This window comes from Guyanagaster necrorhizus, assembly GCF_019112545.1.
Source record: "Guyanagaster necrorhizus MCA 3950 unplaced genomic scaffold BT62scaffold_29, whole genome shotgun sequence".
Classification (NCBI taxonomy): domain Eukaryota; kingdom Fungi; phylum Basidiomycota; class Agaricomycetes; order Agaricales; family Physalacriaceae; genus Guyanagaster; species Guyanagaster necrorhizus.
This window is the reverse complement of record NW_025064908.1, coordinates 448,630-473,152: the sequence shown is the minus strand read 5'-3', so window position 1 is coordinate 473,152 and position 24,523 is coordinate 448,630. Positions and strand designations below refer to the sequence as shown.

The window sequence follows — 24,523 nt, the reverse complement described above, 5'->3', positions numbered from 1 at the left end:
TCTTTTAAACCACCATCTTCGGTACGTTGTACTGCCGCAGAGTCTTTCTACCCTCTTTCTGTTCCTGCTCTGACAGTATCTCGTCTGAACAGCTCAAAATCCGATAATCAAACAGTCTCAAATATGTCTGGTGCTCGAGGTTGCTTTAATTGCGGTGGATGTGCGTGGTGCTGTTGATAATTTTTCTCTTCGTTTTGCGCTCGTGTACTTGGGGAGGTTCTCCATGCAGCGATTAGCTACTTTTTCTTACCTCAAAATCCGTTTTTTTTCCCTTTGCACTGTACTGACTTTTGACTTGGCATATCACTCAATACATTGCAATATACTATCTCCTTCGTCAATGCACCCGTACCCAAATTCACAGTCGGACATCAAGCGGCGTCTTGCCCGAAGGCAGGCACCCCTACCTGGTAACCTACCCTTTTTGTGTCGCGGGTGGCCGCTATTTACCTCTTCTTTCTCTTTCCGATCGTGCCCAGCTACAATTGTCAGTTAATATTTTTCCTTTTTCTTACTCGCTGCTCACGGCGTCATCGACAGGCGGGCTGGAAGGTCACGTTTCGAGGGACTGTACAGGGGAAACCAAGGTGAAGAGCTGCTACAAATGCGGTTTAGAGGGCCATATCGTGCGTGTCTCGTTGCTGTCGTGCGCGTCTATCTATTCAATCTACCATAGTCTCGTGACTGCCCATCTATCACCAGCGCCAGTAGCCACGCCGGATCTGGCTCCGGCGCCACTGGAACCGAGTGTTATCGTTGCGGCAAGACTGGTCATATTGCTCGCGCTTGCCCGGACGCCGGAGGATCTTCAGGCTATGGAGGAGGTGCCTTCGGTGGCGGCGGAAAGACTTGGTGATTAAATCACATTCTTCTCCGTTACCTCACGACGTTGATCCGTTACAGCTACACTTGTGGTGGCGTCGGCCATATGTCGCGGGACTGTATTCAAGGTTCCAAGTGTTACAACTGCAACGGCGTAGTACGTGCCCACCTACCTCCGATTTGGCTTTTTTTTTCTTACTGTCTGCAACCTCAGGGCCACATTAGCAGGGACTGCACTCAGCCGCAGAAAAGAGCCTGCTACGCGTGTGGATCTGAAGGGTGGGTTTGTTCGCTACCCTATCTTATCATCACTGATGCGCTCTCTTTGCAGACATATCTCTAGAGATTGTCCCACGAACAGCGCCGCCTGATCGTCTGCGTTTGTAATTGTAGCTACCCCTCCTTTCTGTAGCATCCGTATCTCGTCTGCTTTATCTCTCCCAACTGCGTCATTTTCTTGTAATGAAACCGGCTTTTACAGTGATCCGCTTGCACCGCCTCATGTGTGACAAGGATTCTGGGCTCAAGTCTAGACCATCCGGCCAAAATGGAGCACAATCCCAGAACCATTGATAGGCCCGTTCCACATTCCGTCCAATCATTATGGTGCAGGGACCAATGTGCGGAATCCGACATATAATTTCCTTTATTCTATATCACCGTCTCGTTTTGTTGACATGCAGGTTCTGCGACTTGGGCCCCGCTCTCTTCGTCCCCTCCGATATTCAGCCGTTCGATGTGTAGTGACGACGGCTAGCGCAGTTGACATCTCGGCGTCGACCTCGTCGGCGCCTACTGCGATCCCCCTGGGCCGGGTCGAAGCGTTGTGGGACACGATCTCCGTCGAAGAGAAAGCTGCCCTCCGCTCACAGCTTGCGGAAATCCAGAAGAAGGACTGGAAGCAACTCTCTATCGACGAGAAAAAGGCCGGTGAGTAGTATTATTTCCATCTCAACGCAGCGCGGGGCGTGCGGTTGTTCCCGGGTGTTCATGCACGCTGCAGCGTACTTTGTGTCCTTCGGTCCTCATGGACACCGTGCACCCGCCAGTAAACCCGGGGACAACCTGAAGATTGCTGCTTCCGTCGCGGGTCTTTTGGGGGTGTCGTATCTTCTCATGCTCGGCGTGAAGGCAATGGGTGAGTAATTTTTGCGTCGCGGTACTGGGGGTGATATCTGAGGCCATTCGTCTGTTAGCGCCTGCTCCCCCTAAGACGATCACCAAGGAGTGGCAAGAGGCCTCAAACGAACGCGCGATCGAGCAGAAGATGAATCCTATCACAGGTGAGCCGTTGCTTCGTGACAACTCTGTTGATAGATGGTTTGCTGATGCACTTCGACCTCAGGTATCACGTCGAAGGGATACAAGGGAGCTGGCTTCGTCCAGAATAATTAAACCTCTCGTTTATCCATTACACCCATTCTACCAACGCTACGAGTTCTTACAATTTAAAGTCTGTTTCAACCAAATGCGTACCTAAATCCTCCTTTGGCTGGGTCATCTTCAAATTTTGTCGACCACATGTACCAACATCAACGTCCATCATCATCTGATGCTTGCTTTTTATTGCCTCATCACCCTAAGCGCCGCTAGTACATTCCGAATATATGAAGGCCAGACCGCTACTGATAACATACGATCGTACCAGATTTATTTCCATCCTCAAGTGAGTGCACCTATTCAATTCCATTGATGCGTCTACATATCCCATTATTAAATTACGACAGAAGGAAGAAAAGAATAGTTTGATTGACCTTTCCCGGGCCCGAAGTGTTAATGAACACTGGACGACTTTCCTTTTCCAGCCGAACAAGTTCCGACGTATTTGTAATTCTTCCGGATCTTTTTCCGGCGTGAGTCTTTTCTGCCAAATCAGGGTGCATGATCTATATGCAGTGCGGTGCAGTCGGACTACTGGGGATTTGTGAGTCCGACTCGATAGAAACTTTTTACTCTGAATCTGTTGTACTGGAGAACCGGAGGCAGCCTTGCCCGGCCGGACCTGAGAGCATCCAGACCGGCATGCCAGAAACTCAGAAGAGAAGAGCGCACGCAGATCAATACTATTTGGAGCTCCGCTCGTTGGGCCTTATTATAAAATCTGGGATTCTGTTGCTTTCGTTACGGGTCGCCCCTCCCACGATGACTGCCTTTGCAACCTGCCAACGACCTCCAGCTCGTCCCTGCTATGATGACATCTTTAGATTCTCCCGATTTTCACTCCGATTGTACCGGGAATGGCCCTTGGCTGGAAGTGGGGGGCATACCTTTAATTCAATCCCCCTCTCTCATGGGCTGAATATGTCTGTCCTAGAACTGTAGATTCAGTATTCGGCTGAAGGTTACCAAAGAAGAAATTGGGCATATCGATGTTCACTTCATCCACACTCAAGCTCAACAAGACGAAAAATGATTTTTTTCGAGCAATTGGACGACTATTCTCACGTATCTTTTTGAGTTTGAATATCTTACTGACTTACATATGTAATTTGACTATCGACGTAGGAGTTTTCAAATTTCGCGCGTTGGAAGTCTTTGACTCGTGCGGCTTTTGGAAACAACGAGTCGTAGCAGGCGGACTGGGACGCTGTAGATGTGCTCAGGAAACTGACAATGCGGCCACTGTGTACATTCAGGAGCTCGTTGTTGGCGCGGCCGAGGCGTTGGATCATGGGCGGTGCCACAACTATTCGAACCTCAGAAAGTCAAAACCATTGGCTTATCTTATCCGTTCACCTGGCCTGCAGTTCTGAACCGTCTAGAACCCATGACGACCAATCCTTTCGTGGAGAGGACATGGATCTTTATGAGGCAAAGCGTGAACGTATCAGCCAGTCTTACCGTTCAGTAGGTCTAGCGTCTCTCTTTCCCGTATAGCATGTGCTCATGTGGATACAGATTGGATTCAGGCGTCTCGCCAATACCTGCTTCTTCTGTCTCCCAAAAGATCCTGCGCATCGTTCCCGCCAAATTTCAGCTGACCAGGATGCGGATATTCCTCATGTTGATGTACCGCTGAGTGGCCATGGTCAGAGGTAAGAGGCGGCCCGGACTTGAAGCTCAGACGTCCTCGTTTCGATGATGCTAAAAATGATGCTCTGTTTCGCCAACGGCAATGGTTTTACGGTGTTCCAAAAAAAAGGACACAGACGAACAACTTTGCCATGTTATTTGTCTATTTACTTATTAACGCGAAGAAAGTTCCGAGATATATGAGCTTTTTGACCAGATGGACAGCGTGTCGGATGTATGCCGCCTTCTCTTCGAGGCATTGTCACGGACATCTCCCCCTAAATAGTTTTACAGGAGCTCTCCAATTTTGTTATGGATGTCTTTACCTCAAGGGGTCACGTCAACGTAGAGGTTACTATAGGTTGCCTCTGTGCGGCCGAAGATGCGAAAAAAATCGTACAGCACTGGCAGTCCCATCGTGTACATCCAAGATGATTCAAATTGAAGAGCGTTAGCATGGTCGAGGCATCAGTTCTTGGGCAGTAACCCAGGTTTTTGAAATGCCCAAAGTCAAAAAGGTCATCCTTCGTGTTCGTCTGGCCTACTGCCTTGTACGACTGAATTGGCCACCTCTGCTAATACAGCTCAGGTAAACAAACAGGTGTAAACTAATCTACCTTGGTAGCTCGTTGATAAGAATGATTTTCATATGAGGTTTCTTTTTTGTGGTAGTTGGGCGTATGCTTCGCTTGTACTCTGCCCAAAATCTTCCGGCTAGACCTGAATCGTCAAGATATTCCGTTCCGCAAGTGTTCGGCTAGCATTGGTAGTTAAGGTGTACAATCAAAAGACCCTGAACACTGTGTATGAGTACCGGGTCGTTAGCGCTGATGTATTACCGGCGTTGTCATACTATGTCGGTTCGACGGGTGCCTTGGAGTAGTACAGATCCGGCAAGGCGTCTCACGTCAAGGGTGTACAGCCCTCCTGATAGGGTTTGGCTCCGTATAAAATGAGACACTCCGCCTAAAGCTCATCCAATTACCTTCTTCCACACTTTATACTATAACAATGTCCAACGTGCTTGTCATTGGAGGTTCCCGTAACATCGGATATTACTCTGCTTTGCGGTTATTGGGTACGTATAAATTCTACCTCTAGCTTGCACTTGAATCTGACCTGTCGATGCATAGCCGCCGGATCGACAGTGACTTTCCTTCTGCGCTCCCCCAGTGTTTTCGACGGCGACGCCAAAGTGCAAGAATACGTCAAGTCTGGAAAGGCTTTTCTTGTTCAGGGCGATGCGCTGAAACAATCTGACGTGCAAAGTGTCTGGGATGAAGCGTCGAAGCATGGGAGCGTCGATGTAGTCCTGTTCACAGTCGGTAAGCCCGAGTTAGTTAATACTCAAGCATATGCCATTTCTCACCCTTATCGACCTAGGCGGTACTCCCAAATTCCACCCACTTAAAGGCTTCGTGATCACCCCCGAAAACCTCGTAACGCAATGCTTCCTGAACCTCATCTGCATCGTACCTCATACCGCAACCCCCAAGATTGTCGCAATATCTTCCACGGGCCTTACGCACGAATCTCACGCCAGCCTGCCTCTCCTTTTGAAACCCTTATACGGGTATCTACTTGCTGTTCCTCACAAAGACAAAATGGGGATGGAGCGAGTGATTGCTTATTGCGCTGGTTGGGATTGGAACACTAAGGACGATGGAGAACCTAGCGAAAAAATCATGGGTTCCGCCTGGAGGGAGAGGGAAGGTTTACCTGCAGCTGGGTCGGTGAAGAACATCATGGTGGTGCGACCTGCTCTGCTCACCGATGGAGCGTGCCGAGCCGACGGTTCAGACAAGCCTGCGTATCGAGTGAGTGATAAGGAAATTCAGGGTGGATATACCGTTTCGAGGAAGGATGTCGCTCATTTTGTGGTGGATGCTGTTTCCAATCGGTGGAATGATTTTGCGGATAAAACTATCACTATCGTCTATTGATTTTGTTCATCAGCGCTTTGGCTATTGTATTGTAGAATCCATAATGGTACTAACCTAATGCACTGTCTTCATGGCCATAACATGTCAGGCATTATTCCACGGTATAACATGTTGTGAACGCGAAACACCTGGTGTTAGAAAATAGCCAATGTATAAAACCTATCTTTGCAAGTCAGGACACGATAGTTGCTTCTTCCACGGAGCTTATGTATGCAAAAGCGAGGATGAAGATACTGCTCGTCAATCGTTCACTTGCGAATGAGGCCACACCGAACAGTCTCAGTCTTAGCACACCTACTAGAACGACGACATCGATTGTATTGCAGAACACCATACTTTGCTGGAAAATGACGGATAACAGATCAACCGAAAGTAAGCTTTATTGTCCGCAAACTGCCTTCTACTAGTGGTGAGCAATCGCCTTCTCCTTTGCTATCCTGGCCGCATACGGGTTTTTGGGGTCCTCAGCATATGCCGGCGCTACAGAGAGCGGCTTTTAGTCCACAGTAAAGCAAGGACGAGTAGAGCACGCACATCTAACCGCCGAATCCTGGATTTGGGATACGCCATAGATAGTGACCAGTCCAGCGGTGATGAATGGCCACAAGGGCTTGAAGACCTGTCACTCCTGTCAAAACATATCCAACGTCCAACTCTTAGTTACTTGCAGGAGTGGGCCATTTACGAAGACCTAGGAATGCCATTATCTGGGTATTTCGTCAGTAACCGTTTGGTAAACGAAGGCAAGGACTACGCACTACACGGTGATGATGACAGCGGAGGATGGAAGGAATGAGCGTCGGGTCATACCGCTCAGCGTTGCCCTGGCTTCGTGGGAATACTTTGCTATTTCTGGATACGGCACTGTGAGTTCAGAGCACTGCCGGAAATTGAACTCCGACAACCAGACTCGTGCCTGACGTCACTGAGGTTCTGATGTTCTAAGCAGCTCAACTCTCTCGACGATGGTCCTGGTCTTGATAATCGGTGACCTGCATATCCCTCACCGTATTCACGACCTGCCCGTCAAGTTCAAAAAACTCCTTGTGCCAGGAAAAATCCAGCAAATTCTCTGCACGGGAAATGTTTGCGACAAGGAAACGTACGAGTATCTGAGGACAGTTTCACCTGACGTGAATGTGGTACGAGGGGACTATGACGAGGTTCGCATAAATATACTTTTTTCTCCTCTTTGCGTAGCTGATGTATGGGTGGCATTAGATCTCAACGTTTCCGCTTTCTGTAACTGTCGTGCACAACCCTATAAAGATTGGTGTCATTCATGGGCACCAAAGCGTGCCAACTGGCGACTTGGATGCGCTTAGCGCGATTGCTAGGCAAATGGATGTAGATGTGTTGGTCAGCGGGCACACGCACTCGTACGTTGCTGTTTTGTGGACAATGTCCTCAATAATTGAGGCGAACGGACACGCAGGATACAAGCGGTGGAATACGACAATAGATTCTTCGTGAATCCAGGTTCGGCTACCGGTGCTTGGACAGGGCTCTTCAACGGGTGCGTTTCGACGTGATATCAGTCGATAGCGGGTTCATCCTTTGTTCAGCGATCCCATACCTTCATTTGCCTTGATGGATATTCAAGGTCCCGTTGTCGTTACCTATGTGTATCAGCTTATCGATGGAGATGTGCGTGTCGAGAAGGTGGAGTGGAGGAAGGAAACGGACACTGGGCCCAAGACTTTGCCGCAGCCTATACCTAGTCCCACGCCGGGAAGTCCTCCTGGCGGGGGCTGGTAGTAGCGTCGGATTTGTAGGTGAGGCAAGTTCTCCTTTGGAAAGTGAAACGACGCTGATATGTAACTAGGATACTATGACTGGATGTTTTGTTTATCTATCGGCAATGATGAGAAGCACGGGACAGATTAGCCATTACCTAACATCGGCATCACCTTCGACAGAACAGGACGATATTCTCCGTGTTAAAGTGTTCCCTAGGTCAGTAGCTTTGTAAGTATTTTGGGCCTCATCATATCCGATCCAGGGTATGGGTCTATTATTAAGTCACATCCGACAATAGAAACCTGTGCTGGACATCTTACCAGTGAGTTCCCAAGGCAACATGAGCATCCTCTTATGTTTAGGCTGGGAGGCATTGCACTCCAGCCCCATTGCACCCCAGCCTTTCTAATGTCGAACAGATCCTAGGACGAAGTTCCCTGGACTCACGCCAGAACACAAACCACTCATGTCCTGATCCGAGCAGCGGAGCTAAATCTGTATCTCTTCAGTATATAATTCCGTGGCGAACAATGACGCTCTGCCGAGATCACCGGTTGGGTATCAATTCAATGTCGAGGGGGGATGATGGTTGATTGTTTCCCATAGTGCGCGAGCATTGGTTGCTCTACACTGCCCTCACGACTCACCCAACAACCACACCAACCCCACGGTCTCTACTTACTTTCTTCATGGACAACCCTGCATATTTATCGACTGCGACTCTGGTTCCCGCTAGTGCACCACCGAATTTCGCAAAAGTACGCGCCAACAAAGATTCTCTTCGAAGCGATCTTCATAACGGTTTTTTTTTGGTCAGACACGAAAAGAGGCAGACACGCCGTACGCCGCTGCCAGTCTTCATTCGCAGTCGTCGTCAATATCGAGCAAGGTATATGAGTGTCGTCAGTGCTCGGGAGACTGATGAAGAACTTGCGCACCTGTAGTACTCGTTGGGGCCGGATCCGCACTCATGGGGGAGCAATCTGAATCCACACGTCACCGAACCGGATGACTTCTTGCATAACCCCACAGTAAAAGGCGGTAGAATCGTTGACGATACCGAGCTGTCTTTCTCTTATCGAGGCCTGGCCAACCTCGGCTGCCTATCCATTCTTTGCTTGGGAATTCTCGCGCTATTGTAAGCGTCTCCCACGAAGAATCATATCCAGGACTTCGACTGATGGTTTCATCGAAGTATTGGTTTTCCTGTTATAAGTTATCGGGATCGGATGACAACAAGACTCAGTGCGATTGACGCACTAGGTGTCAATGGTTCGGGTCAGGTGCGTCACAGCGCGACTCAACTGATTTGGGCCTTTCCCGACATCTCTCAAAAGGTACCTGTAATGCCAGGGAACCGGGGTCTCATCGACGTAGAAACCCCAGCGACGGCGCACACGCAAACGTCATGGAAAGATCAATCGGAGTGGCGCCTCGTCTTCTCAGATGAGTTCAATACAGATAACCGTACTTTCTACCCTGGAGATGATCCCTATTGGGAGGCGGTGGATCTTCACTACTGGGTTGGTCCGCCGTCCGTATTTCTCTTTGGTCTATGGCTCATGTTATGGTAGGCCACGAATAACATGGAGTGGTACGATCCTGCTGCAGTGACGACGGCCGGTGGCCATTTGGTTATCACGCTGTCCCAACAACAAACGCACGATCTGGACTATCAAGGAGGTGGGTTGAATCTGACGATTTCGATCTGATGTACACTTGACATGCACTCTTATCGTAGGACTGGTCTCATCCTGGTGCGAAAATTGGGCCCACAAATAATGATGCTAGCTGAAACATGTCGCTTTGTAGGAACAAATTTTGCTTTACGGGTGGATACATCGAAGCCTCTGTTCAGCTTCCTGGCGCCAACAACGTCGTTGGTCTGTGGCCGGCCGTATGGACGATGGGGAACCTGGGGCGTGCTGGCTATGGAGCAAGTCTCGAGGGAATGGTACGTACGCTGGTACAGGTCTTGGTCGCATCCGATGCTAAACATCTTCCAGTGGCCATACAGCTACGACGCCTGTGATGTCGGTACAGCTCCTAACCAAACAATTGATGGGCAGCCGGAGGCCGCATTGACAAGCGGCCTTGAAGACGCAGGGTTCGAGTTGTCTTATCTACCTGGTCAGCGGCTGTCACGATGTACATGTTCGGGGGAGAGCCATCCAGGGCCCATGCACTCCGATGGCACGTTTGTAGGACGTTCGGCACCTGAGATTGATATTTTCGAAGGCCAGGTTATTCTCAGCTGCCACGTTCAAGCTTCAAATATTAATATATTGATGAACCCATTCGACATAGATTACCGGAGATCCCTTGTCGGGTCAGGTTTCCCAGTCTGGGCAGTGGGCGGTACGTTATGGCCGGGCTTGCTGTTTGCGCCGATGTGTTCACATTGTCTCCCCCATGATAGCCCTTTAACAAAGGATACATCTGGGATAACAGTTCGGACAACTTGGTTATCCAAGACCCCTCCATCTCGGTTCAGAACACTTACCTGGGAGGGGTAACACAGCAAGCAACATCGGTCGTTACCAACACGAATCAGGATTGCTACCAACTCGAGGCTGGATGCTTTTCGGTGTATGGATTTGAGGTTCGGGATTTACTCCTCTTGTCTTGACTGTCATGTGTTTACTCATTTGTTTTCCCTGAACCAGTACAAACCGGGTTAGCTTATACATGTACTGTTTGTCTTATCAATTGTTCATGGCTGGTTTCTGGTGTCCATCTATCCAGGTTATGATGGCGCCGTCAGTGCTATCTTCTTGACACATTGTGAATACGTTGCTAATGTCCTCTGCAGTACATTACTTGGGTTTCTAATGACCAAATTGCTTGGACGATGAATGCAGGCGGCGTCGGCGCCGACAGCGCTACGAATATCTCTGCTCGGCAAGTACCACCAGAACCAATGGTATTTTCCATCGAATCTAGTGGCGTGGCATATCTCTGATTTGTCGGGACACAGTATATCATGGCCAACCTTGGAATGTCTACCAACTTTGGGCCTGTAGACTTGGAGCACTTGCAGTTCCCCGCCATCATGCTCATCGACTATATCAGGTCCGTAAAACGCATTACATTACAACTTTTTTTTAAAGCACTTCTGACGTCTTCGAAAACAGGGTTTACCAGTAATGACGCCGATTTGGTTATCGTTTGAAACTCCTTTTTCACCACCACTGTTACAGGGACCCGAATAACATCAACATCGGCTGTTCTCCGCCTGACTTCCCGACGCAAGCGTATATAAATACGTCAGTTCTTTGGCTGCTCGACCGCTGCTGCCTTATTCATCTCCTTCTTGTGTTCCAGGTATATTGAAGCGTACTCGAATCCCAACCTTACCACATGGCGGGACGATTTTCAGCAGCCTTTCCCTAAGAATTCCTTGGTTGATGGTTGCTAGCTCTGCGCATGTTGTAGCGCTGGTCGTTGTAATTCATATTGTATTCTACCAAGTCCATGACATGACCGCCGGGTGTTGGTGGAAGGTAACTCAACTGTATGTACTACCTGGTCTTGGGCGTTTCGCTTATGGGTTTGTGGCTTGATCCAATGTGGCGTCGTGATGTGTTCCACGTAAATGAAAACATCCCCGTCGGAACGCTCCTCCATTCGATGATCAAACAAATACGGAGACGATGCAGAACCTCACGCAAGGCCATGGGGCAACAGCAGAGTAATAGAGGGAAAATGCAGAGTGATACTAATAGGTAGAAAGAACGTGGTCATCAGCCATGACAGTAATGGTCTACAACCGACACTCAACGTTGTACTTCGCAGAGATGTGGAACTAGCCTCCTTGTTGTACGACAAAATGCGTCACGGAACTCGAAGGTAATAGTGTCAAGTCAAAAATCAAGAGTGACATCCAAGTATCGTAACGATAAGCTTTTAAGCTTTGGTGCGCAAGGATTGGTCTGATCAAATGCAACTTACGCTTACGCCTATGCATGCTGCCGGCCGGAAGGGACGTGAGATGGCATTTTGACTGATCGAGGAAAGAAATGAAAATGACATCGCGAGGCGCTTCGAAGGCATGGACCTGATGTCGAGTATGTCCAATGCTGGCAAGCGAAGGACATGGGGGGGGAATGAAATGCGAAGACAGCGGAGGGTCTTGATGAATAATAGGTTCGCTTGTAGTATGTCCTCGTAGGAGTCTCGCAAGCCAGCCGGCTTGTACGTGGCATGCGATGAGCTGGGGATATGAGAAGATCGAACGAAGCTGTTCGAGCGTGGTGCATGAAGCGGAGATGTGTGTTGTGTGTCGAAGCTGTAGGGGGGAGAAGGGCATGTGGTGGTCCAGTATAGCCTTTCTGAGGCGGGGCGCAGAGTGCAGCAGATCACAATAGTTATTTTTAACGTGCCGCCGCTATACGCTCGACACATGTCGATGGCATTCCAATCGAGCTAACCTCTCATGAACTGACTCCGACCCGTCCTTGAGCATATACAGCAGATTATGACAGGCCCTCTCCTGGCTCTCCAAAAGTAAGGTTTCTCCACCGATGAGATGTTTCCAAAAGGACGAGATATATATCTCCTCGCCGTATTTCGGAAACCGAAGGTTAGGACCAATAAAGATATTAAGCGGCACATCTCCAGATTGCTGAAGAAGGCTTTGGATGTGAGAAACCAAGACTTTTTTTTTGTTGGAGAGCTCGATATGTATCCCCTCGAAAATGACAGACGACCAAAGCAACGGCGCAGAGCACAAGATATGCCTCCATGAGTGATACATGTTCGAGAGGCGCCGATGCGGGTCCTCTGCATAGAAACACGCTGCGGCAGTTGGTCATAACAAGAGCAAAAGAGAGGATTTCGATTAGGGTGTCCCGTGGAAGGCGACGTATTGATGAAAATATGGAGTTATCTTTCCTTCGCGCATCGCACCACTGTACGACGAGCTTGGAGATATGTAAGTAGAGAATTGTCGTTGGTTGCGGCAATTTTGTCCCCGATGATAGTTATGGAATGATCGAAGGAGTCGATGGATACGCGTAATAAGACAGGTTCTGTGATGTTGACTATTCCAGAAAGAAGTGAACACTTACCCTCAAGACACCAATGACTTGTATGATTCCTGCGACTGAACCAAGCTCTGAAATCGTAAAACAACTGTACGTCGTTATATTTCATCTTTCGTTGAACCGCTGCTAACGAAATTTTTATCTGGCCCCGTATTTCTTACAATATTAGTATATCGGTACTTGGCGTGCAATGCGGCTCAAACGGGATCTACCGAACTTGCTTTCTCCCGAACCACCATCCTGTACGTCTTGAATAATTTGCGCACGTACTCAAACTTTCTGCTAGGCGGTAGGTGTTCTTCAAGCCCACTGTCTTCACGAATGGTCGAATTCGACGCCGGTAGCGAAACGTCAGGGTCGCCGATGACGTAATGTTGAGGACAGAAGCTGCCTTGGCCGGGGACACAGGGCTCCGCTTACATCAATTTTCGTTTTCTATAAATGCAGCTTGGTGAGAACGGGGCCTAGGTCCTGGCAAAAAATATTTCTAGCGTCGTGGTTTACTCGAAAGCGGGTTCAATGATATCGTAGCGGAGAAGGATAGGGCCCCATGTGTCCAGGGTGAGTTCTTTTTATTTCAGCTTTCATAAGCTTCATTCAACAGGTCACAGATTTTCGTGGCCTTATATCACGTTGCCTACTCTAATATATAACTTGTACGAGTCCGTATTATTCAAAAATTCAAGACTTTACTCGGCGCAGTCTTTGCCCTGTTCTTGAGAATCTCCGGGTGGCTTGGTCTCACGAAGCTGCTGTGACTTCCTGGGTGCTCTACTCTGTGTTACTTGCATCTTCAAATTGATAGTATTTTGCTTTTAGGTGGTTGTGGTTCCTGTAAACTCTACACAATTCATATTCATTGAACGTAGCACTTGCTTCGCGATTCTAATTTTGGACCCTGGATGGAGACTACACGCTGTACAAGAATTCTCGACGCGGAGACGAATAAGTTGTCTCTTCTTTTTACCAATGCTTTGGATTTTTGCTCAGCGTCCTTTTCCCTGGCCGGGGCCCTCTGATCAGAAGCATGGGTATGTTTCTGTGAAAGGAGACGCTTCAAGGAGGCAGCGTGTTTAGAGACGCGTATTCATCTGTTCTGAAACGCCTATGATAGGTCACCGTCGGATATATGAACTTCCGGGTCTTCATGAGAACTCTTGCACCAATGCAGTTAAATTGGGATACTTCTATGACTCAATGTGAGAACAGACAGTGCAGCTTCTGTCAGTGCGTGTTCCCCCAAAATCAGATTGATTCTCATTTTCATCTTAGAGTCTTGCGCTGTAGTCTTCCACAAAACAGCCTTCAAAAATCAGGTCAGAGTGTCATGAAGCCTCTTGTCTTCCGGAATTTATAGGTCTGGGGGCGTTTCTTGCTCACAGACTATTCTTTTCTGCTTCGTCTGTCTTTCTCTTACGATGGATTGATGAGATGCCTGTGGCAATTTAGTAACGATACAGCAAATTACCTCACAGTAATAGATGACAGCGTTTTCCGGACATCGGTGATTACGAGCCAGGTGGAAAATACAATAGACACGAAGATTAGACTGTTCAATTGAACAGCCCAGATCAGCCAAGACAAAAGTGTCGTAGTATGTATCCCACTGGACGCGTTCGAACCCAATTTGAACCTGCAATACTGTACTATGCGACAGTTTAGCCTGTACCTTACAGCACCCCTCGAAGTATAGCCGCCAGCTGGGTCAGCTCATGAACGTTGCTCATAAATGAAATATAAAAATCAGCGAACTGCGCGAAAAATATGGGGTTGAAACCTACGTGACTATGATTGAGTAGTAAAGGAAGGACTAGGAGACTTGAAGTCCAGATCTATAGGACACTTTGGCTTTCAAGGAAGATCAGAAAAAGGATATGTAATAGTACAGCCGGCGCTGAAACGTACAAGATAATGGTAAAGGCGAGCACACGCCCTCAGGCGGTCCTTCGCGTCGCGAACTAATTATCTAATCACAAGCCGACAACAGTAGAGCGCAAGTTGTGAACTTGACCATCGATAAATCGAATGCGGATATGCCAAACTAGGTGCCCACTTCAAAAGGGACAAGAAAGAAGACATCTAGCTCTGACTCTGATTGGACTCTGATCGTCCAATTGGAGACTACTAGATCGAAGAGATACGCTCGTCCCTGGGAGAATGTTTGGTATACCTTTTGCAACCTCGTCTCTCAAGGGTTCATGATGACTATACAGATGAACGGGATTGCGACGTAGCCACATTGAAGCCATTTGTTATGAGTCCATGGACAATCCAAGAAACTAGTTATAATAATTTAGACGGTATGAAACGAAAGCACCCCTTGTTCCACTATATTCTTCCCAAAGATCTCCCAAGAAGGAGATACCGTGTAATGATCATCAGCACAACACCCAGAAGTATCGTACTGCCTGTCGAGAGCTGTCAAATATGTATCCAAGCAGGCGAGATGAACGCACCTGCAAAGAACCCAACTGCCTGGAATCCCTTCGTCGCGGAATTGATATCTCCAGATATCGGGGGACCGATTAGCGCCCCGATGGACAGGATGCTCATACACATGCCGAATCGACGACCGACATCGCTCGGCTCGCCCATCGCCATCAAGGGGCTCGGCAGTAAAGACATATAAGCGCCGGACGAAAACCTGATTGATAATAATTAATAAACGTATCCGGGATGAGAAAGTCCGGGACATACCCATATAGAACGGCAACGCAAATCAGGGATGCTTCGTTTGGGGCAAACGGCCAGGCATAGGTGAATATGGCCGCAAATGAGGTCAGAGGAATCATGATATTAAGCGGGCCTAGGACACCATTAAGTGGATAAATTTATGAGTTGACGTGAATAAATGTACCGTAACGGTCAGAGAGACCTCCGGCAATATATCGTCCGACACCGCTGGAACAGTTCACGATGGCGACTAGATAGAAAGAGAGGCCAGCCGAAATGCCTAGCGACACTGCACTGACATCGATATACGTCAACACTGTCATTGAAATACGTGAGGGCTCAAAGCATAGGCCAAGACAGACCAAGGCACCGACTGGTGTAAATTCCGAGAAAAACGAAAAAAGCGGAGGCACAGTAGCAGGAGAAAGTAGCGGATCTCAAAGAGTGCAAGTTGAAGAGGCCACCAATGACGTTCGTCGGTGGTAAACGCCGCTTCAAAGTCTGCTGGAAGTGAGAAAAGCGCCACATAAGCCTGGAATGATCACATACGGCATTTGCCAAACAGAGGGTAGCCAAAAGAACGAAACCGTTGACCCGCATTGTCCACGAGAATCTGTCGGAGTACACGTAAATTCCTTAGTGAAAGAGTCCAAAGAGCAAAAACACATACCCAATACGAGGAATCAGATTCCTAGCCATGATCGGAATGACGGTGCCGCCTATTGATGAACCAATGGCCACGAGCCCTAAAGCCATGCCTCTTTTCTTTTTGAACCAATGGGCAATGACGGCCATCGCAGGCCCGAATATTCCACCGCAGGCGAGCTTAAAAGTACAATTAATAACCGCAGGATGAGTCAGAAATTACGCACCCCGACTACGAATCCCTGGCAGAGAAGAAATTGCCAGTATGCAGTGCATTCGGCGGTCAGAAAGGTCGCGAGAACGAGTAAGGCGCTACAAGAAAGAAGGATCGTGTGGAAGTATCCCAAGTCGAAAAGGCGGCCAACGAGGATCCCCGGAAGGAACACAAGGCAGTACTACACGGCCAAATAAGCAGTAGCATATGTAGGAACCAATGACATGCGTACTTGTACAGAGCCGATCCATGCGCTAAAAACAGCAGGCGGTCAGGGAACCGAGCAAATGAAGACAAACCTTCTTACATGCTTGAAGGTGATGAGTCCCTTAGAATAGTTTCCTGATAGTATGCTTGGAAAACCTGTAGATCATGAGTGTCGAATTGATGAATAAATACCGAGATCAATACTCACGCCCCAGGCGTTCACATAGCCGAATCTGGGAGCAAACGGGTGCGGTAGAGTCAATGGAAGAGAGCGTAATGCGGGAGACCCAGAACACTTACGTTGTAAACGTGCAACACATGCCCTGGGAAGAAGAGCCACTTGGCACAATGATTTGGTGTACGATGGATGTAAGGTACTCACACCAAATGCGACGAGCCACGCTTTAAGACCACCGTCGGGAAAATCAGAGTCCACCATCATCGTGGTTGTTATGGGTACTCTGACCTCGACGGTCTCGTGGGCACGTTCCTTATCATCCGCGTTCCGGATATTTAGTGCGTGGTCAACCTTGACATAGTGTTCAAGTCCAACAGGGGAGACATCCGTGCGGGCACCATACAAAGGGTCAAAGACCTTCTTCTCAGACTTGGAGGAACACTCGGCGGTAGACATGAGGAGAGGAGGGAGAGTAGTACGTACACGAGGAGACAAGGTTTCTTGTCTTTTATACACCCTCGAAAGCCATGACGCCGTTTCAGAGATTTATGGATCTTGCTACAACCGGAAGGATTTGAAAGTTTATCGCGTGTGATTCATAAGATCACAGAAATGTAAGGCTAACCTTGTTCTTTTGGACACCCACGAATCAGATAATCTGAATACGATCCTGTGACTGGCAAGATAAAAGAGCCGTGTGGGTAATATCCGCTGGAAGAGTGTCTCCGGATGTCTCTGTGGTCGAAGACGATAGCGTACCTTCCTCAGAATACATATATCACTATGGGCCATGCGACATCGTAAAACTCAGTTGGATAACCTTTTTGAGATTGTACTATGCTTCCAAAATGAATACCTTCCTAAGACGATCGACATCCGACGGGGAATGATGAGTCCTTCGATTCCGGGGTACTAAGAATTCCGTGACGAGAGCAACGGAAAGAGAGAAAAGGCGCATTTGAAAGGCCGGTACTTTAAATGTGCCCCTGGAGAGTGATGGAATCGTGAAGGAAAGTAAACAAGAAACCGATACCTGGTGATATCAACGTCGCTGATCGGAGTGGGATACAACGCGTCAGGGACGGGAGACGCGATATAAGGCGATAATTAGAGACGTTTCTCGCCGACAAAACGAGGAGAATAATTGCGACACGGCGACGATTAACGGACACCGTGGTGAGTCATAGTGCATCGCGGTCCTAGGTCGTCGAAAGAAGCCAACTTTCATAAGTCTCTGATGAGAAAAGAGTATGCGGATAGTCAAAGTACGGATACATACATGAACAACGCCGTTACAGGGACAGGACAGCCTTAAGCCCGCCCGGTAATAGGTTGACGAGGATCTAGGGCTCTTCCTCGACCAGTAAAGCAGTCGAAGGGCCATTAACAGGAAGAACTTACGGAGATGAAGCCAAACATTCCAGTCTTGTATTTCCAGAAGTTCAGTGAATTGAGCTTCTCAGTTCTGCTCAGAAATAGAGTGCCATGACCTGAAATGAATGTGAATCAGAACCCTATGTGGACCTTGAGGTAACTTGAAGATGGATGCATGGACCCCCAAAACTTGCAAAAAGTTACTCATGACATTTTAAGTAGCCTACAGTGCTGGAAAAACAAAAAATTCAGTGATCGGACCGGAGAAGCCGGATCGTGGTGGTGACGGAATGTCTGTGTGACTTGTCACGCCGAATAAGGAAAGAGCTCTCGAAAAAAATCTTGACGAGCTCTTCCCATTAACGACACCCGCGAGCGGGCAATTACTACACCAGTCAAGCGCATATATCCATGGCTTTTGGTTCGTGGAATATCTTTATGCAGTGTATTTGATGTCCTGACCTTTTTTCTGTCTCTTTTAGGTGCACCTGGAGGACGAGGCGGATTCGGAGGAAGAGGACGAGGAGGTGATCGTGGTGGAGGCGGTCGTGGCGGAGGACGTGGACGAGGTGAGTCAATACTTCTGCCAATGAATGCACGTTTATATCTTTCTTTTTTCAGGAGGTGGTGTTCGTGGAGGCGGTGTTCAGAGCCGAGGCGGACGAGGAGGAGGAAGAGGCGGTGACCGTGGACGAGGAGGTAGAGGCGCTCCACGAGGCCGGGGCGGTCGTGGTGGAGGACGAGGTGGCGCCAAGGGAGGTTCCAACACCGTCCTCGAGCCACACAGACACCCTGGCGTCTTCATCGCCAAAGGCAAGGAGCATCTCCTCGTCACGAAAAACCTCGTCCCAGGGGAATCTGTGTACGGAGAGAAACGTATATCTATTGAGGGTGGTGTCGATGGTACCAAGGTCGAGTACAGGGTGTGGAATCCTTTCCGGAGTAAATTGGCTGCTGGGGTGTTGGGTGGTCTGGATGATATTTTCATTGCGCCTGGGAAAAAGGTGTTGTATCTCGGTGCTGCGAGTGGAACGAGTGTGAGCCATGTCGCTGATATCGTTGGACCGGTGCGCCTTTTCCTGCTCTTTTCTCCGACTTTTTTTTTCATATGGTTTGAACTTGCAGGAAGGCGTTGTATATGCGGTCGAATTCTCATTACGATCCGGTCGTGACCTCATCGGTATGGCTAAGAAGCGAACAAATGTTATCCGTAAGCAGCATGTAGCTTCGCTTGCATGTGTGCTCATACATTTTTGTCCTAGCTATCGTCGAAGATGCCCGTAAGCCACAAAAATACCGGATGCTGCTATCGCAAGTCGACGTCATCTTCGCTGATGTTGCGCAGCCCGACCAGGCTCGTATCGTCGTCCTGAACGCGGAATATTTCCTCAAAGTCGGTGGACATGTGGTTATATCGATAAAGGCCAGCTGCATCGACTCAACAATGTCACCCGATGCCGTCTTTGCATCAGAAGTTGCAACGTTGCAAAAGGAGCATTTCAAGGCTCTTGAGCAGGTTCCTCTGGAGCCTTATGAGCGAGATCACGCTATGGTATCAGGTATGTTGTTTGTCGAGTTCTCGATGAAAGCCGTTTCTCATTCCTTGCCCTGTAGCTGTCTACCTGCGGCACGGTGTACCTAGCGTTTGATTCATCCTTTCGTTGCTACTGTTGCAGTCGTATCCAGCGTCGGCTACTTGAGCAGTGTTGTCGTGGTTGGACGCAATGGCAAGCACTTTTTTCATATACAAAAGTATCTGGTGCAGGGTTCTGCCCTACAACAATCATTTTTTGCTGTCTGTTTAATCTTATGAATGTAGATTTGCTGTATTTCAATGGGTTTCTGAAACTTTGAGTGAGCTACACCAGACAACGCAAAAAATCGGTGAAGAGAATAATGAGGGCTTGGTATTAAGCCGAGATAAGCCGAGTCGCCATCACTTGGTCCAGCCGCTAATGCCGAAGGTTACGCCGAGTACGTCACACTAACTGATATTATGTACCTAAAATGGTGTACTTGCGAAATCCCCGACAAATGACCACATGAATTCACGGCCAGTAATATCCGGGGGTTAATTAGTAATTTCACCGGTACTTTGTGCAAAAACCCGCGTGAAAAAAACACTGAGAAATACAGTTATTGCCACACCATTAGTTACTGAAACAGTTGATTTAGCTTCCTTCCCTCCAGTAACTATTGTACAATTGGAGGCATAGATGTTATGGATTTTTAGTGATTTTAGGGGTTTGGCCGGAAAATAACTGTACGTGTTTTCATTCAAGCCGTGACATATGGAGTGATGGACTGTTTCGATGGGGGTCAGCAGTAGCCCTAAAATCACCCTGCCTTTCTTCGGATATGGTTAGAATTACAACTAAAATATGGATGGAAGCACTGCACAACTTGGTGAAGCCGTTGAAGCCGGAGTCATGCCGATTTCCGGCAACTACGATAAATGACCAATTGCGCACTTTCTCTATGCAACGGATTTGTTTCTGTGCTGCGGTTCGGATTCAGTTTCAGATTGTTCTGTATTTCAGCGGGTTTTTTACGCTGAAAAGTCGGAGTGAAGCTATACATGGACATGATATATCGAATTTGATGAACGCTGAGGTCAACGTGGCAAACCTGTTCAGCTGCGGACACCGGTACCTCACACACAACTTCGAATTCGACAACACGGTCACTCACGACGCCGACAAGGCTCCTTTTTGTTTCTTAGCATTTCGATCGCCTTTACGCAGGGCCTTTGTGCCGAGCCCTGCTCGTTCCACGACCCCCGGCTGATGTCTGTTGTGGTGAACTTTAGCGCGTCAGATCCCGATTCTTCTTCTTCAGACTTTGAGGAAGTGCAGTATCCACCAAACAATTGGGCTCACACGGACGAACAGCTACCTCTATATCATATGGAAGAGAAGGCGCGGAGGCGGACGAAAGGAGGAGGAGGACTCAGCTTTGAGAACGACGGGTATGAGCTCACACAAAAGACGGACTACCCATACGATGACGAGGGAAAGGACGTCTACAACAAAATGCACGCACCGAGGAGCGGTATGGGCGGTGGGCGACCACGAATGGCACCGCCACCACCCCCGACGTCCATCGTACGTATTCTTCCTCTCCTGCATCGCAGCGCAGTCCATTTCTGATCCCTTTTGCGCAGCGAGAATTCCTGTACCAAAACCTAGAACACATCCCGCCCGTCGTCTACACCCTGCTCTCCTGCTACACCCGCTTCCACAAGATCGGCCTGTCCAACATCGTCGTGTGGGACGAAGCCCACTTTGGCAAGTTTGGGTCGCATTATTTGAAGCGCGAGTTTTACTTTGATGTGCATCCGCCGTTGGGGAAGATGTTGGTCGGGCTGGCGGGTCTGCTGGCAGGCTACGATGGGAGCTTCGAGTTCAAGAGTGGGGTGCAGTACCCCGACACTGTGCCGTATGTTGCTATGCGGGTCATGTTGGCGACGTTTGGAGTGGCTATGGTCCCGTTGGGATGGTATACTGCTGTCGAGCTCGGCATGAGCCAGTGGGCTTGTCATTTGGTGGCATTGATGGTTCTTCTGGGTGTGTGGTCCATATGTTCCACCATACTGTTCTCACCATTCATTTAGATGTGGGCTGGTTATGTATCTCTCGTTTCATTCTTCTGGATTCCATGCTACTCTTCTTCACATTCTTAACGGTCTTCTGCTTGACAAAGTTTCACAACCAACAATATCAGTGTGTTCGGCATCATTTCCTGTTCGTTCCCTATCTGAAACCGATGCAGACCTTTCTCTATAGACTGGTGGTTGTGGCTGACAATGACAGGGCTATCTATCGGTTGGGTTACCAGTGTGAAAATGGTTGGTTTGTTCGTCACGGCTCTGGTTGGTCTATACACCATTGAGGATCTCTGGGACAAGTTTGGCGACCTAAAAATGCCTGTGGTGAGTTGTAACTTGATGTTGCTCCTCTGAAGCATACTGAAACTTCCTCAGCGTGATCAACTGAAACATTGGGGTGCCCGAATAGCCTGCTTGATTGTCCTTCCCATTCTCACGTTCATGGCGTCTTTCAAACTCCACTTCATGGTTCTCAACCACTCAGGCCCTGGCGACTCGCAGATGAGCTCGCTGTTTCAGGCAAATTTAGTCGGAAACGACTTCAAGAACAACCCACTTGAGGTTGCGATCGGTTCGAAGGTTACACTTAAGAATGTTGGCTATGGCGGTGGTCTTTTACACTCGCACGTTCAGACATATCCGACGGGGTCCACTCAGCAGCAAGTTACTTGTTATCATTACAAGGACGACAATAATCAATGGATCATCTTACCGACGTGGGAAGAAGCCAACTACAACCCGAACGACCCCATACGCTTTCTTCAGGACGGGGATGTCATCCGCCTCTCACACGGACCCACCACTCGTAATTTACACTCCCACAACATCCCCGCCCCGGTGACGAAGCTGGCTCATGAAGTGTCGTGCTATGGCAACGCGACTGTCGGTGACGCTTCAGACTATTGGATCGTCGAGGTCGTAGACGACATCAGGCAAGGCAAAAAAGTGGAAAAGATCCATTCGTTGACCACGCAAATGCGGTTCCGCCACAAGAACTTGGGATGTTACTTGCGTGCAGCGAATAGTGTTCTCCCACAGTGGGGCTTTAAGCAGATTGAAGTCACCTGCACCAATGACAACGACCCCAAGGACAGTCATACATACTGGAACGTTGAGAGTCATTGGAACGACCGACGTAAGTTTTCCCTTTTTTTCATACCCACATCAACACTAACGCTTCTTCCCCAAGTTCCCCCGGGTGACATGAAGTTCTACAAATCCCCCTTCCTGCGCGACTTTTGGCATCTGAACGTTGCGATGATGACATCCAACAATGCCCTAGTCCCTGATCCAGATAAAGAAGACATCCTCGCGTCGAAGCCGTCCGACTGGCCGTTCCTCCATCTCGGACTGAGGATGTGCGGCTGGGCAGACAATCAGGTCAAGTATTATTTGATGGGGACGCCTCTCATCTGGTGGGGAGGCGCGATCAGTCTGATCCTGGCGTTGTTGACGTTTTTGGTGTACCTGCTTCGTATGCAGAGGAAGTATATTGATATGGAGCCGAGGGAGTGGGATCATTTCTTGTATGTGGGGAAGATTGCATTTTTAGGATGGGCGCTTCATTATGGTGGGTGGGCTGCGATATGCGGTTTGGGCATTTATTGACGCGGGCTGTAGTGCCGTTCATGATCATGGGCCGTGTCACATACGTCCACCACTATGTGGGTATCCTTTCCTTCTTTTAGGGATTGCGTGTGTTAAACCAAACCCATCTCTAGCTTCCGACGCTCTACTTCTCCGTGCTGATGTTTGCGCATCTCCTTGATCACTTTGTCTTCTCTTCGCGTCGTTTGACGACAAAAGCAAAATGGATCGTTTTTGGGATCTGCTCGTCGTCGATATTCCTGACGTTCTGGTGGTTTAGGGGAGTCGCGTTTGGTATAAGTGGGCCTATAGCCGAACATCGGGGGTTGCAGTGGCGTAAAGTGGGTTCTTTCTTTCGTTTTCTGTCTTGCTCTGCTGATGTGTGTTGTTTTTGGCAGAGTTGGAATATCTACAATAATTAAGGTGCTATGGACTTCTACGATATTTTCTTTCGTTGATATAAATAATGCAAGGGTATGTATCACTTATTTTGAGTGATAAGTTACGCCGCATAGGGCAATCCATAATTAGTGTCTCGCCCTTTGTAAGAAAACTAAACTCTGAGAATATCGAGCGCTACAGATACACCTGGTCCGTGCACGAGCACTTTGTATAAAAGCCCAGCGCAAATATCGAAACATCTCATACTTACCTTGACGGCACAGGCACTTTCACATACCCGGGTTTGTGGGTCGTAGAGGTCCTTCATAGCACGGCGACCTCTGTCCCCAGAGGATGTCTGCGGCTTGTGTGGGCTTTGGCTTATGCACTGTCTCAATGTTTTCCTGTCCCACTTTTGGCCACTCTGGCTGGGTGGGCCTCCTTTTTCTTTGCTGTTCACGAGCGAAGACTTCCATTTAGTGGTTTTTTCGGGTTCCAGCAAATGAGCGGGAGTCCCTATTGTTTTTGATGTTGTGTCTCCTCGGTAATATATCATTTGAGAACCGGTCTAGTTTGAGACGAGAAATAATGTTTAGTATTTTACTGTTTCCTGATGTCGGAAATCCAATTGCATAGAGATGATGGTATGCGTACGGGCTTGAGGAGAGGAGGAAGTGACTCTGAGCAACACAATTATTATATAGTCTTCGAGCTCAGACAGTGAGTTTTTCTTGATTACGATTCGAGTCTTCCTGGCTGGTCTTATAGATATACTCAAAAGGAAACATTTCTATGAAAGACGTTGTCGTGACTAGTACTTGTCGTGCCTCGGACGGTCGGACGGTGAATAGTTGTGCCAAGTCCACGAGGCGATTCCAGATATCGTCAATCTTAATTCTTAATTCTGCTCGAACTAAGTAACGACCTCGCAGCTCCTGCTGTTCTCCCTTCCGCAAAAGATGGACTAATAATGGACTGTCGGCCTGACGTCGTATGATTTTTGCCGCCTGGAATGCTCGAATTACTCGAACCCGTCATGCACGAGGCCCAGCTTCGAGTAGTAACGGGGGAACAATCACCCAAGTTTTCGATAAA

At 48.5% G+C, this 24,523-nt stretch overlaps 9 protein-coding genes across 9 annotated transcripts; 6 read left to right on the top strand and 3 right to left on the bottom strand.

Moving 5' to 3' along the window:
* Positions 1-1,499: 1,499 nt before the first annotated feature.
* Positions 1,500-2,217, top strand: BT62DRAFT_905795 (COX4, subunit IV of cytochrome c oxidase; the record flags this gene model as incomplete). The annotated part of the gene is made up of 4 exons (XM_043183611.1): positions 1,500-1,752; positions 1,826-1,960; positions 2,019-2,105; positions 2,168-2,217. 4 exons carry the CDS (start codon positions 1,500-1,502, stop codon positions 2,215-2,217), a joined length of 525 nt encoding a protein of 174 aa, XP_043036016.1.
* Positions 2,218-3,290: 1,073 nt separating this feature from the next.
* BT62DRAFT_386273 (uncharacterized protein) lies at positions 3,291-3,956 on the top strand. The gene is made up of 2 exons (XM_043180744.1): positions 3,291-3,669; positions 3,721-3,956. Exons 1-2 carry the CDS (start codon positions 3,436-3,438, stop codon positions 3,859-3,861), a joined length of 375 nt encoding a protein of 124 aa, XP_043036015.1. The 5' UTR covers positions 3,291-3,435; the 3' UTR covers positions 3,862-3,956.
* Positions 3,957-4,786: 830 nt separating this feature from the next.
* BT62DRAFT_973755 (uncharacterized protein) lies at positions 4,787-5,777 on the top strand (the record flags this gene model as incomplete). Its single annotated transcript, XM_043189128.1, has 3 exons — positions 4,787-4,912; positions 4,968-5,159; positions 5,218-5,777. The coding sequence occupies exons 1-3, from the start codon at positions 4,846-4,848 to the stop codon at positions 5,775-5,777; spliced, it is 819 nt and encodes a 272-aa protein (XP_043036014.1). The 5' UTR covers positions 4,787-4,845.
* A 340-nt stretch (positions 5,778-6,117) lies between these two features.
* BT62DRAFT_936069 (uncharacterized protein) lies at positions 6,118-6,751 on the bottom strand. Its single transcript, XM_043187060.1, has 4 exons — positions 6,536-6,751; positions 6,446-6,484; positions 6,312-6,396; positions 6,118-6,257 (listed from the first exon to the last, which is right to left on the bottom strand). Exons 2-4 carry the CDS (start codon positions 6,479-6,481, stop codon positions 6,181-6,183), a joined length of 198 nt encoding a protein of 65 aa, XP_043036013.1. The 5' UTR covers positions 6,482-6,484; positions 6,536-6,751; the 3' UTR covers positions 6,118-6,180.
* Positions 6,743-10,935, top strand: BT62DRAFT_1010474 (beta-glucan synthesis-associated; the record flags this gene model as incomplete). The annotated part of the gene is made up of 23 exons (XM_043177655.1): positions 6,743-6,940; positions 6,999-7,156; positions 7,213-7,293; positions 7,343-7,531; positions 8,002-8,075; positions 8,124-8,275; positions 8,335-8,406; positions 8,462-8,655; positions 8,734-8,800; positions 8,855-9,040; positions 9,092-9,200; positions 9,259-9,274; positions 9,330-9,471; positions 9,524-9,760; positions 9,825-9,875; positions 9,937-10,119; positions 10,184-10,193; positions 10,263-10,276; positions 10,330-10,440; positions 10,495-10,589; positions 10,652-10,660; positions 10,718-10,783; positions 10,842-10,935. The coding sequence occupies 23 exons, from the start codon at positions 6,743-6,745 to the stop codon at positions 10,933-10,935; spliced, it is 2,508 nt and encodes an 835-aa protein (XP_043036012.1).
* A 194-nt stretch (positions 10,936-11,129) lies between these two features.
* BT62DRAFT_385813 (uncharacterized protein) lies at positions 11,130-11,936 on the bottom strand. Its single transcript, XM_043180743.1, has one exon. It carries the CDS (start codon positions 11,824-11,826, stop codon positions 11,323-11,325), a length of 504 nt encoding a protein of 167 aa, XP_043036011.1. The 5' UTR covers positions 11,827-11,936; the 3' UTR covers positions 11,130-11,322.
* A 2,954-nt stretch (positions 11,937-14,890) lies between these two features.
* On the bottom strand, positions 14,891-16,740 carry BT62DRAFT_905859 (MFS general substrate transporter; the record flags this gene model as incomplete). Its single annotated transcript, XM_043183615.1, has 13 exons — positions 14,891-14,966; positions 15,015-15,206; positions 15,260-15,368; positions 15,420-15,551; positions 15,610-15,736; positions 15,785-15,848; positions 15,906-16,060; positions 16,108-16,275; positions 16,327-16,348; positions 16,402-16,457; positions 16,510-16,534; positions 16,602-16,624; positions 16,684-16,740. The coding sequence occupies 13 exons, from the start codon at positions 16,738-16,740 to the stop codon at positions 14,891-14,893; spliced, it is 1,206 nt and encodes a 401-aa protein (XP_043036010.1).
* Positions 16,741-18,213: 1,473 nt separating this feature from the next.
* On the top strand, positions 18,214-19,714 carry BT62DRAFT_973747 (Fibrillarin). The gene is made up of 6 exons (XM_043189127.1): positions 18,214-18,274; positions 18,336-18,422; positions 18,475-18,920; positions 18,979-19,063; positions 19,116-19,412; positions 19,468-19,714. The coding sequence occupies exons 1-6, from the start codon at positions 18,265-18,267 to the stop codon at positions 19,500-19,502; spliced, it is 960 nt and encodes a 319-aa protein (XP_043036009.1). The 5' UTR covers positions 18,214-18,264; the 3' UTR covers positions 19,503-19,714.
* Positions 19,715-20,639: 925 nt separating this feature from the next.
* BT62DRAFT_905776 (glycosyltransferase family 39 protein) lies at positions 20,640-23,469 on the top strand (the record flags this gene model as incomplete). The annotated part of the gene is made up of 9 exons (XM_043183610.1): positions 20,640-20,957; positions 21,017-21,419; positions 21,467-21,575; positions 21,625-21,784; positions 21,836-22,595; positions 22,650-23,030; positions 23,081-23,124; positions 23,182-23,388; positions 23,446-23,469. 9 exons carry the CDS (start codon positions 20,640-20,642, stop codon positions 23,467-23,469), a joined length of 2,406 nt encoding a protein of 801 aa, XP_043036008.1.
* Between the last annotated feature and the right edge of the window lie 1,054 nt (positions 23,470-24,523).